Source organism: Formica exsecta, unplaced genomic scaffold (assembly GCF_003651465.1).
Source record: "Formica exsecta isolate Colony F162 unplaced genomic scaffold, ASM365146v1 scaffold235, whole genome shotgun sequence".
NCBI classification, from domain to species: Eukaryota; Metazoa; Arthropoda; class Insecta; order Hymenoptera; family Formicidae; genus Formica; species Formica exsecta.
The window spans coordinates 721,783-734,467 of NW_021849633.1; the positions used below are offsets into that span (position 1 = coordinate 721,783).

The 12,685-nt window shown below is 33.7% G+C and overlaps 1 protein-coding gene across 12 annotated transcripts in view; it reads left to right on the top strand.

Moving 5' to 3' along the window:
• LOC115235805 (venom dipeptidyl peptidase 4) overlaps positions 1 to 12,685 on the top strand; it is a 386,957-nt gene that overhangs the window by 232,105 nt on the left and 142,167 nt on the right. For all 12 annotated transcript variants that reach the window (XM_029807805.1, XM_029807808.1, XM_029807806.1 and 9 more), the window contains one exon: positions 2,227 to 2,446. In XM_029807805.1, coding sequence (XP_029663665.1) covers positions 2,227 to 2,446 — 220 coding nt within the window. The remainder of the gene's footprint in view (positions 1 to 2,226; positions 2,447 to 12,685) is intronic.

Consider the following 12,685-nt stretch of genomic DNA (forward strand, 5'->3'; position numbering starts at 1 on the left):
ATCTATTAATATAAATAAAATTTAATGTAATAGAAATTTTTATTGGGAGCTTCATTTTTCGAGGTATTTAATGGGAATTAAATTTTAATCAGAATGCAATTAATAAAGACGAATTAATTAATTTAAAAATTGTTTAATATTTTAACTTAATAATTGAGGATTGTCTATGTTTAATTTAGTAATTAAAAATTAACCAATATTTGAGCTTAGTAATTGGAAAATTTAAATTTCCATTAATTTTCAACACACACATGCACACATACACACTTCGTTAAAATTCAGCTTACGCTTTGGATGACTCGTTTTCATTGAGGTTCCATCACGTTGCTTCCGACAGGTTCTCGTCGACGGAGCCACATTTCATCGACGCATAATAAATGGAAAGGCCGCGTTCTTTAACGCGACAGTGAGCTAAACGCTGAACCGTAAATCGTTTTCCCACTCTATATAGGAAAAGCGTATCCGGTGCCGTCAAGGCGCTCGCTCATAAATCACGACGTGCGCACTTGTGAGTTGAAATCGGGAGAAAAAAAATATATCAGATGAAAGAAAAATCGTCTGGTCCATCATTGGACCGATATCGACCATATGAAAGATATGGCATTTCGAAGATGCATAGTATATTCGTTAATAGCGGATCTTTCGATCATTTAAAATTCTGTCCAAAATGCATTATCGCGTGTTACATTTAATCTGCATTGTAAATCTTTAATGCATTTTTAAATATTCGTCATATTGTATAATAATTATAATTTAAAGTGACGATATTTTTTTAGCAAAAATTTTCAGGCATCGAATTGTCATAATTCTTTTCTTATATTGCCCTTACGAACAGTTTTACACTTGATATATGTATATTATATATCTCCTTCTTTCTCTCTCTCTCTCCCTCTTGATCACCTTGCGGTCAATCCTCTCGGTTAGGATCGCGACCGTTTCGGTCATCGACGGGTCCGTGATAAATGAAGTTAGGTCGCGACGCCGGCGCCTTGGCTCGATAACGTCCGGCGGTCCGCGCCGATCAAATTTAATTTTGATAAAGAAGATTTATAAATATGGGATAGCATGCCCCGCCACGGCGGCACAGTACTGGCTTTTATTTTTCCGGAAATACGAAATTCAATTTTCGATAAGACCGGATTACACAGAGAGCCTGCCCGCTCCACTCTTTCTCGCATTCCCTTCCCGACTATTTCTCATATCGCGATCGCGCGGCATCTCTCGCTGGGTGTGCGTTCGAGAACATTATTTTAAAGCGAGAAGCTGGTTTTGGCCGAATGTGCGAAATTCTGACACATTCGATCACGTATCGCCTAAGGCTGGTTCGTTACGAGATTATGAAATCGCGTACGTGAATTTTGTTATTAAGTAAAGCCGGGATTAATTTAATTTCAAATCTCTAGTTTTGAGATACGAGCCAAACTGTAAGTAATCTGCAATTTGTTTACATCAACAACATCGAAATTATATTTATGCAATTTGGGAAGAACATATTTTATTATATGTATACATATATATATATATATATATGTATATGGATTGGAGATTGTTTGCAAAAAAGCGTAATTTTTAATGGGTTGGGAATACTGACCTTCTGGAAAAACATTTTATTTTTGTATAAACGTATACACATACAAGCCATATATTGGAACTTATATGAGTGGATATGAATGATAAACTCGATATTGAGAGGTATCAATTATATCGATTATACATGCGTGAAAACATTACAAAATACGCGACGATATTACAAAATTTTTCCAGAGAAAATGCACTTTATTCTCCGATAATACAATACATATGCAACATTTTAATTAAAACGTTGGACAAATAAATATTGATATTAATAAAATAATCCTGTAGTTGATAACTAAAGTAAATTAATTATAATAAATCCATGCAATCGATGAACCTAAATCCTCAGTAATTTTAATGAATCGCAAAATAACTTTCAACTTTATTTTGAATTTTGAATTTTTAATATTATTTTTACTTTTACAATTTTTCGATGATCACGCAAGCATGTATGTACATTAATCGCATAAATTCATTATAATTATTGTTATTGAGTTTATATTATAAAATCTAAGTTTTATAATTTTCTCATTGCTCGTATAATATACAATTTTCTCGAATTAAAAATAATAAAAATATATTTATTGTATAATATATAATTATTATTTTATTATAATTTTATTAACGCTTTTATGGGCATTATTTTTGCAGGATCTCATGACGAAGAACAAGCAGCGATATCGATGGCGTTTGCTGGTCTGCGGCATCGTCTTCATAATCGTGCTTGCCCTGGTGATCGCCGCGGCGATCCTCTTGACCGGCAGCCCGAACTCCAGCGCGTCGAGAACGAACGGCGCACCCGGTATATCCCTGGAGGAATGGCTTTCCGGTTCGTTGTCCCCCAAGAGCTTCAATGGCACATGGATCAGCGGTAAGTACTGCACTTGTGTTCTTTCGACGCGCGGCACGAAACAAATTCTGCGAAAACATAAGCGCCGCAGATTTTTTATTCTACCGGAAATCTCTGACTTTCGAAACGCGTTCTCCCTCGAGGCGGCGCTCTCCCGAAAGCTAATTCATTATTTAAGAAGATTGAAACGCGTTGCGTGAATAATGCGCGGTTTAATTGCGTTGGACGTGCAAAAAATGCTTGCTTTTAATAGACGTTGCTCTTTTAAAATGATTTCATTTTCTATAGAATATAATATATACGTGTATATTAAAAAATCTTTAGATTAAAAGATGATAATGAGTCGTGAAATAAAATTATAAAACTGAAATTGCAAGGTATTGAAATATATGTGCATTGTGTGTCTTTTGATTCACGAAAATATTTTTGACGATTTGATATAATTTAGGATCATTTTAATACGTTATCATCTTTTTTAATTATGTTCCATATCAAATTAATAATTTTACCATTACGAATAATTAATGTTTCTGTGATTGAATATTTTTGGTGGTGCTTAATGGTCGGAAAGGAAAAAAGAGCAAACAATATGAGTCTTTCTTTCATGTTTTCTCTATATATCTTAAATTTTATAGATGCTCTGAATTTTTTAAGATTTTTAAACGCAATCACTGCTTTTTTAAATCAGCAGTGATAACAATTTACAATTCATGAACGGTGGCTTCGCGTCGCGAAAGCGCCGCTTAAATAAGTTTCGAACGTAAAAAAACTCGTTTACCGATACGTTTAATGTTGGTTATTGTGTTTCGCGTTCGTGCCGCGCACGAATCTTTTTCGAGCACCGCCTCCCGGTGAGTTGATTTTGCCAGTTTCGACATGCGCGCGATTTTCCCGTTTTGCTCGTATAATAAAATTATCATATACCATAAATCACGCATGTGAGACAAAAGTCGCTCGGGTCTTTCCGCGGGAATGGAACGTCAAATTATATCACGAACGTATGTCAAAGTTTGTCGGTTTCTCTCTCTCCCTCTCTCTCTCCCCCTCTCCCCCCCCCCTCTTTCTCCCCTCGCCTCTTCTCTGCTCTCTGCTCCGCGTATTATACAACATCAAAAGAGAATAATAAATGATTCACGCGACGCGGGAGGATCGCACAAAAGCGGATGCGGCCGCGTCGGCGAATATTTATATCATATTTTTTTCTCCTTTTTTGCCGCGTGAATGGCGGTCTCGCCGTCCGCGGCCGGTCCTCGTTGAAGCGTGTGAAGTTCAAACTAATTTTATATTTGAGGCGGCGAGTTGGCCATTCTACTTCATTCGCGGATCCATTTGTCTTTGTTACGGCACGACCGCCAACACCGCTGTCGGCCTATAAATCCTTTCGTCAGCTCGGGAACAAAAGACGGGTTTTAATGGATTTACGCGCGAGCGCGGCCACCAGTATCTTCCCGCTCCTATCGTTTAATTCTTTTTGCTCGAAAACGCGTCACGAGCGTCGCTAGTAATACAGAGCCCATCCCCTTCGCGGGCGCGCAGGAGTAATTCCGACCCCGCGGAAATCCGCGAGGATATTTCGGCGGGGAGATCGAAATTAAACGGCCGCCAAAATTGTCGCGCGCACGCGTTTTTATTCGGATTCGCGTCGACCGATGAAAGCCGATCCGTGAATATCGAGCTGACCAATAAACTATGTCTCTCGTTTTTCTCGTAAAAAGCCATTTTCGGACTTAGCGTCCAAATTTATGCTTTTGATTTGTGTGTCACAGACTTCATTAATTGCGCCGACTTCATCGCGATATCTTTCCATTTTTTATAGGCATCGTAAATAATACTTTAGAGAAGCGTATTACGATTTTATGAATCTAAGAAAAGAGAAAAATGTAAAATTGAGTTAGAATTGTATTTGCTTTTTACACACATCCTGTTTGAATGTTTGATATCGCTGATTTTTATCTGTTTCGCAGAGTCTTATTAATATACACAATTATTTCCCATAAAAAACGACTATGTTTCGTTAATAGATTTTTCCGGAAAAGTGGAACGTTTCAGAACGTAATTCTGATATCACATGATAAACTGTTTAACGAACTTTGTTAGCCATATTTTATTAGATCGAATATTTCATGAATAACAATATCTCGAGTAATTTTAAATCTGTGAAGGTGGACTTGTGTAAGTAACATTTGCGGAGATATTTCATTTTTATCATTTATGTTTAATATTTTTTCTACACGGCGTTTATATCGTATATCCTACATTTGTTTTGTAACCGTAGCTTTTATTGCTGCAAAACAAAACATTGACTTGATTTATAAATCCGTTTAATGAACGTACGAGAGAAATATATGTAGAACTTATTGCAATTATAAATATACATGTATTCGAATTTTTTAATGAAATATTTAAGAATCATTCTAACGAGGATCAAATATTTGACCAATAATTGTGCGCTTTATTCAAATTCGTTTTTAGCATTCGTATAGCACAGAGTAAGCAAACAGAAACATATTTGTTACCAAAATGTTATCAAAAAAAATCTCATAGGTATATTCTTTCTTTTTATCTTTTCTGCTTTGGACAAATTGTTTAATGTTTTTTTATAAATGATTTAGTAATTCTAAACGCTATTTATTTTTATCTGGAAACGATGCGTAGTAATAACGAATTTGAATGCATTACTGCATTTTAAACGCCATTGTACGCAAACTAATATAAAAACATATAAACGGTTTACCAATGAAAACATGGCATAAATCATCGTTCTATTCGACAGAATTTATGCTGAGCATTTTATGCTGATCAAGGTATTTTCATTTAAAACTTTAGCGTTTCTATAAAATTTCTGTCTAACGGACTTGTTCATATAAACCAATATTGACATATCCAATCAGAATTTGCTGTAAGCTACAGAATAAGACTGCATTGCTAATTCAATATCCTAAAGTCGGAGAATGTATCAGCTTTGCTTCTATATTTTTTCTTATTTCGCTTATTCCATATTATAATGTACGGTTTGGCTTTCAAGCGATTTCAAGCTTTTCCGCGGTTAGAGATGCAGAATTTATGTGTGTGTGTATATATATATATATATACACACACACATACACATACACATACACACACATCTGCGGTAAGAGTGCTGACACACTATGCCACTGCAAACTGTCACTTATTTTGATGTTACGTTGAAGCGATGGTTGCTATCACATGCCCTGCCCGAAGTAGTGACATACTGAAAGAGAGAAACAAGAAGAATATACTGTCAGAAAACAGACTTGAGAGATATATTCCAGAGATATCGTGCCTTGAGAGATATTTTTAGAAAATCTCAAATCCATTTTTATTAGATCCAATGATAATATATTAATGCAAAATTTCGTTAAATTATTTCGAATTGAGCCTTTATTACACACGCATACAGTCAGTATTTTCTTTTTTTTCCACATGGTATAAAAATTTTTAACGTTGAAAGAGCACATAATTAAATTATATTAAATTATTATTTAGTATCATGTACGTTTCACAGTCTATTAAATAACTTAAATAGTTTTAAATATATACGGGAATGTTGTGGAAAAGAAACAATTCCTCTTTTTTTCACGTTAAAACACATGTGTTTTATCTAATTATAAGTATAGAAAGCGCAAATAATTGGATGAACTAACGCAATAGACTTGTTGTATCTAAATGGAGATGAGTGTTACGTTGCACTCTCTCAGCAGTTCTTCTAACGATGATAAAGTTTCGCGCATTCGTAGTGATCACAAGAAACAGCAAAATATATTTCTACCGATACTCGAAACACATCCCTGCCTCGATCAATATAATTATTGCAACGCGTGGAAGCAACGCTCGATCTAGAAGCTTTTGCGTTGTCTCTCTGCGATTCGCATCTCTTCCCTTTTGTAGCTCGCGACAGGATGGGGCGCCTCTTAAAAAGTAACGAGGTCGAGTCCATTCGGGCCAAGGAATCAGAGAAACGCACGTAAAGTGTATTAATGGCGCCTGTCGGAAATTCCCTTACCATCTCACAAATCCTCTCTGCTGTAGCATTATTTTGTGTCTTCTCCTTAACGATTTTAGTTCGTATTTTCTCTTTGATAATAAGAATTAAATTCGCGGTATGTCGATCATAATTAATATATTTAATGAATAAGATAATTTTATCAATTTGACGTACAGAAAATCATTTTTTTACGCCGATGAAAAATTTCACAGTTTATCCGCTGAATCATTCTACGCGTATTCGAATGCGTGCGAAGTTTTATCAAAATATAAATTTTTTGAGAATTTATTGATAGGGAAAGTAATATGAAATTATTAATTTTCACAATATCTGCAACAAAATATTCTGTCGCGTTTGTCATATCTTGCCGTACTAACATATCGAGTTGATAAAATTTCATACTAACGTCAAAGTGCAGGTTCATGTTACGGCGGGCGCATGACGTAATATAATATAATAAAATCATATTTGATAGATGTATTTTTTTGACAAAGACAAAACGCTTTGGATCATATTTATATCTATATTAAAAGCGAAAATGAGCTGAAATACGAATAATACATTTTTCTACGTTCTGGCATCGTTATATCAAAAAATAATGATATAGAAACAGAAAAGATAAAAATAAAAAATTCTACTAAAACAGGATTCATTATTATACTATCTTTAATTAATTAAAATATTAATTGAGATGTATCTGTATCTATAAAACGCAACTCGTACACAAAATTTTTAATTTTAGCTTTTAATTAATGAATTATCGATATAATTGAATATTTTTATTATGAAAAGATCAAAATCCTAAATTGGTTTAAAAAAGTCTTTTAAGTACAGTTCAGTCTTTTTCTAAAAATCTTATAAATAAATTTAAAGGCGCGGCGAAAACACGCTATTAGGGCTATTAGCGCATTTCCGCGTACATTTAAATGAGAGCGAAAACAATCAGAAATTTAAAAAGGGCAGCGCCGTTAGGCATTCGGACGGCGGTTTGCAATGCAGGAAGAGAACGAGAAAAGCGTGCTCTCTAGTGGTAATCATGGTGGTTGATGAGAGTTTCACGCTACACGAAACCGCAGCCCACCATCTACTTCACGCCAAATTGAGGTAACTCAGAAGGGAGGGGGAGAGGGAGGCGCGGTTAATTACCACACGTGCATTCGCCCGTAAACCTGTCCGTCGGTTTTCAGGTGGCGTATGCCCTAATTAGATTAACGCACGTTCGGATCTTTTACGACCGTACGATTACACGTAATCCCCTCGATGAAGGCATTCGACATTCTCGCGAATCATGCGCGAATTATTTTTATCGAGCCGCGATACGAAAAGTGATTCTTTTAATTTTGACAGTTATTTCCTTTTATAATTGCCACGATATAAACTAGATTTGTTAAGAGATTCTTTTTTTTCTAGAGAAAAGAGTTTATTTTTAATATGCACTATATCCTTAACATGGACACCTTCACTTTTTATTTTTAACGATATTATACAACAATTTCCAAATTCACGTCTCATTTCTGATTATTTGTTAAATGGGAATTCGATGCCTTGGGTATTAATGAAATTGAAAGCAATAATCATGGCAAGATTTTAATAATTAATTAAGTATTATTCGAATTATGATTGAAACATGATTTAATTATGTAATTATCCAACGTAGTATGGCATATGCATTTACTGATAATGTTAATTAGGCGCTATAAAATTTGATTAGCTAACACTAATTAATTTGGCCACTATTTATTAAACGCAATTAGAGCACGCATTGCTATTCTATCATAATTTGAGAAATTGATTAAAATGAAATTGTGCAATTTAATATCACACACATAATTAAATTATGTGTACGACTACTATTTTTTTTTAAGCTCAATTTTTAAATTAAAAATAGGCATGTTTTTTTCATTAAAATTTTTTCGTATTTTCTTTTATCAATTATTTTGAAAATTGTTGTGCCGTTATTTGACAATTTCATTTTATTAATTATCTATTCCATGCATTTCCGCATCACATCATTTTAATCGTCAGTTTGATTAATAGCTTCAATCAAGTTACAAATTTTATTGCACTTTTATATTTAATTTCGCGCAGAATGGCAAGCGTTAAGCAACAAGTACGAGGCTGTTTAATTTTAATTAGAATTGTTAACAAGTACATACAGTCGCAGAATAATTGATAATCATCCACGTTGTTTGCCACGATGGGACATTAAATTAAATCAAATTCGAACTCCGAACGGTACCAATTACACATTGGGATGTTAAAATGATCTCTTCGCAATTCGCGTGTGTATCACGTTACAATATCCAGAGCTAGTTACCGAACATGACGATAATAATATAATGTACCGGTTATAAAATTTCTATCGCGTTTGTAGGTCTTCCGACTGTAACAAAATTTCAATTTTGTGATCCTGTAATGTAGTCTCGATCTTGTAATTACAAAAATTACGTCTCAATGCATGTTACACGCGCATTATTACATAATTATTTATACGCATAAGAATCATCTATTTAAAATTTATTTAGCAAGAAAAAATATAAAATTACGTAGCAATTCTTCTTAATCGCGTGTTCATTTGTACATTTTACTCTATTAGCAATCTCGATAATTAGTTTCGGAACGCGGCGTTTCGATTTCGCGGCAAGAACAATTGAATTTTAACACGATAAATTAACGAAGATGTGGACACAGGAGTGAGAAATATGTGGGCAGAGATATTTTATCGCTTCGGCGCTCGGAAATAATGGTTGACATTATTTGATCGATAACTCGTCGCATTGTCCGAATATCCGAATCATCCTCGTTGATTCATATTTCACCGCGTTTTTATTCGCGAATCTTCGTTTTATATTTTGATAAAAATTTCATCCGGTCTCCCTTTGGAGACTACAATTATTACGTTTTCCGTTCGTTCCAATTTTGTGAACTCGTTTAATGACAAAGACAAAACGCTTTGGATCATATTTATATCTATATTAAAAGCGAAAATGAGCTGAAATACGAATAATACATTTTTCTACGTTCTGGCATCGTTATATCAAAAAATAATGATATAGAAACAGAAAAGATAAAAATAAAAAATTCTACTAAAACAGGATTCATTATTATACTATCTTTAATTAATTAAAATATTAATTGAGATGTATCTGTATCTATAAAACGCAACTCGTACACAAAATTTTTAATTTTAGCTTTTAATTAATGAATTATCGATATAATTGAATATTTTTATTATGAAAAGATCAAAATCCTAAATTGGTTTAAAAAAGTCTTTTAAGTACAGTTCAGTCTTTTTCTAAAAATCTTATAAATAAATTTAAAGGCGCGGCGAAAACACGCTATTAGGGCTATTAGCGCATTTCCGCGTACATTTAAATGAGAGCGAAAACAATCAGAAATTTAAAAAGGGCAGCGCCGTTAGGCATTCGGACGGCGGTTTGCAATGCAGGAAGAGAACGAGAAAAGCGTGCTCTCTAGTGGTAATCATGGTGGTTGATGAGAGTTTCACGCTACACGAAACCGCAGCCCACCATCTACTTCACGCCAAATTGAGGTAACTCAGAAGGGAGGGGGAGAGGGAGGCGCGGTTAATTACCACACGTGCATTCGCCCGTAAACCTGTCCGTCGGTTTTCAGGTGGCGTATGCCCTAATTAGATTAACGCACGTTCGGATCTTTTACGACCGTACGATTACACGTAATCCCCTCGATGAAGGCATTCGACATTCTCGCGAATCATGCGCGAATTATTTTTATCGAGCCGCGATACGAAAAGTGATTCTTTTAATTTTGACAGTTATTTCCTTTTATAATTGCCACGATATAAACTAGATTTGTTAAGAGATTCTTTTTTTTCTAGAGAAAAGAGTTTATTTTTAATATGCACTATATCCTTAACATGGACACCTTCACTTTTTATTTTTAACGATATTATACAACAATTTCCAAATTCACGTCTCATTTCTGATTATTTGTTAAATGGGAATTCGATGCCTTGGGTATTAATGAAATTGAAAGCAATAATCATGGCAAGATTTTAATAATTAATTAAGTATTATTCGAATTATGATTGAAACATGATTTAATTATGTAATTATCCAACGTAGTATGGCATATGCATTTACTGATAATGTTAATTAGGCGCTATAAAATTTGATTAGCTAACACTAATTAATTTGGCCACTATTTATTAAACGCAATTAGAGCACGCATTGCTATTCTATCATAATTTGAGAAATTGATTAAAATGAAATTGTGCAATTTAATATCACACACATAATTAAATTATGTGTACGACTACTATTTTTTTTTAAGCTCAATTTTTAAATTAAAAATAGGCATGTTTTTTTCATTAAAATTTTTTCGTATTTTCTTTTATCAATTATTTTGAAAATTGTTGTGCCGTTATTTGACAATTTCATTTTATTAATTATCTATTCCATGCATTTCCGCATCACATCATTTTAATCGTCAGTTTGATTAATAGCTTCAATCAAGTTACAAATTTTATTGCACTTTTATATTTAATTTCGCGCAGAATGGCAAGCGTTAAGCAACAAGTACGAGGCTGTTTAATTTTAATTAGAATTGTTAACAAGTACATACAGTCGCAGAATAATTGATAATCATCCACGTTGTTTGCCACGATGGGACATTAAATTAAATCAAATTCGAACTCCGAACGGTACCAATTACACATTGGGATGTTAAAATGATCTCTTCGCAATTCGCGTGTGTATCACGTTACAATATCCAGAGCTAGTTACCGAACATGACGATAATAATATAATGTACCGGTTATAAAATTTCTATCGCGTTTGTAGGTCTTCCGACTGTAACAAAATTTCAATTTTGTGATCCTGTAATGTAGTCTCGATCTTGTAATTACAAAAATTACGTCTCAATGCATGTTACACGCGCATTATTACATAATTATTTATACGCATAAGAATCATCTATTTAAAATTTATTTAGCAAGAAAAAATATAAAATTACGTAGCAATTCTTCTTAATCGCGTGTTCATTTGTACATTTTACTCTATTAGCAATCTCGATAATTAGTTTCGGAACGCGGCGTTTCGATTTCGCGGCAAGAACAATTGAATTTTAACACGATAAATTAACGAAGATGTGGACACAGGAGTGAGAAATATGTGGGCAGAGATATTTTATCGCTTCGGCGCTCGGAAATAATGGTTGACATTATTTGATCGATAACTCGTCGCATTGTCCGAATATCCGAATCATCCTCGTTGATTCATATTTCACCGCGTTTTTATTCGCGAATCTTCGTTTTATATTTTGATAAAAATTTCATCCGGTCTCCCTTTGGAGACTACAATTATTACGTTTTCCGTTCGTTCCAATTTTGTGAACTCGTTTAACCTCTCGCGCTACGTATCGCACGTGATTATTTCGGAAGACTTCCTGCCGAATTATGTTACTATCTCGTATTCGTTTGTTCTCTATTGATTAACCATTTTTTAATCGATTGATGCTTCAATATAATGGCTTTGTATTTTGAGCAATTGTAATTAATCGTGAAATAATAAAGATACATTAATTAAAGATTACATTAAAATACATTGGATATTTTAACGAGCTCTTCAATTTAACTCAATTTTGAATTGTATATATTTATATCATATTTAATTTTATTTTAGAGAAACGTAAGATTTATAGAATATTTTTTTTATTAATATTTGTGTAATTTTATATTTTTCGAAAAATACATGTGCTAAAATATCAAAACGACGCCGTCGAATAATTCGGGAAAACAAAATGGGAAAAGCGTTGCTGGATTTTATACTGTCATCTTCGGTATTATGGGAGACAGGGCGTAAACGTGTTACAAAGGGGGATTTTCGCGTAGAAGTTTCTACTAAAGTGGCTAGTCGAAAGGTTTCGCCACCTGTCTTGCTACAATTTGAACAAACAAACATTCGCTTGACATGATTCCGAAAGATACACAACTTTGGCATGAGATATTCGCGTTTAATTTGAACGAACATAAATGTAAAAATAATAACAGAAATCTATTTTCTTCTTGTATTTGCCGATTCATAGATTACTCGAAATAAGTTTGATGTTTTATTTTTTATTTTATATAAAATTGTGAAATATATTTTCCACGTGCTCGCTGAAATTGAATGGAGATGAAAAGTAGACAAAGTGAATATTTTATGCTATGCATGTCGCATATTATTTATCAAATGACCGTGCCAAAAAAAAAATGGAAACGATATTTATTGAAA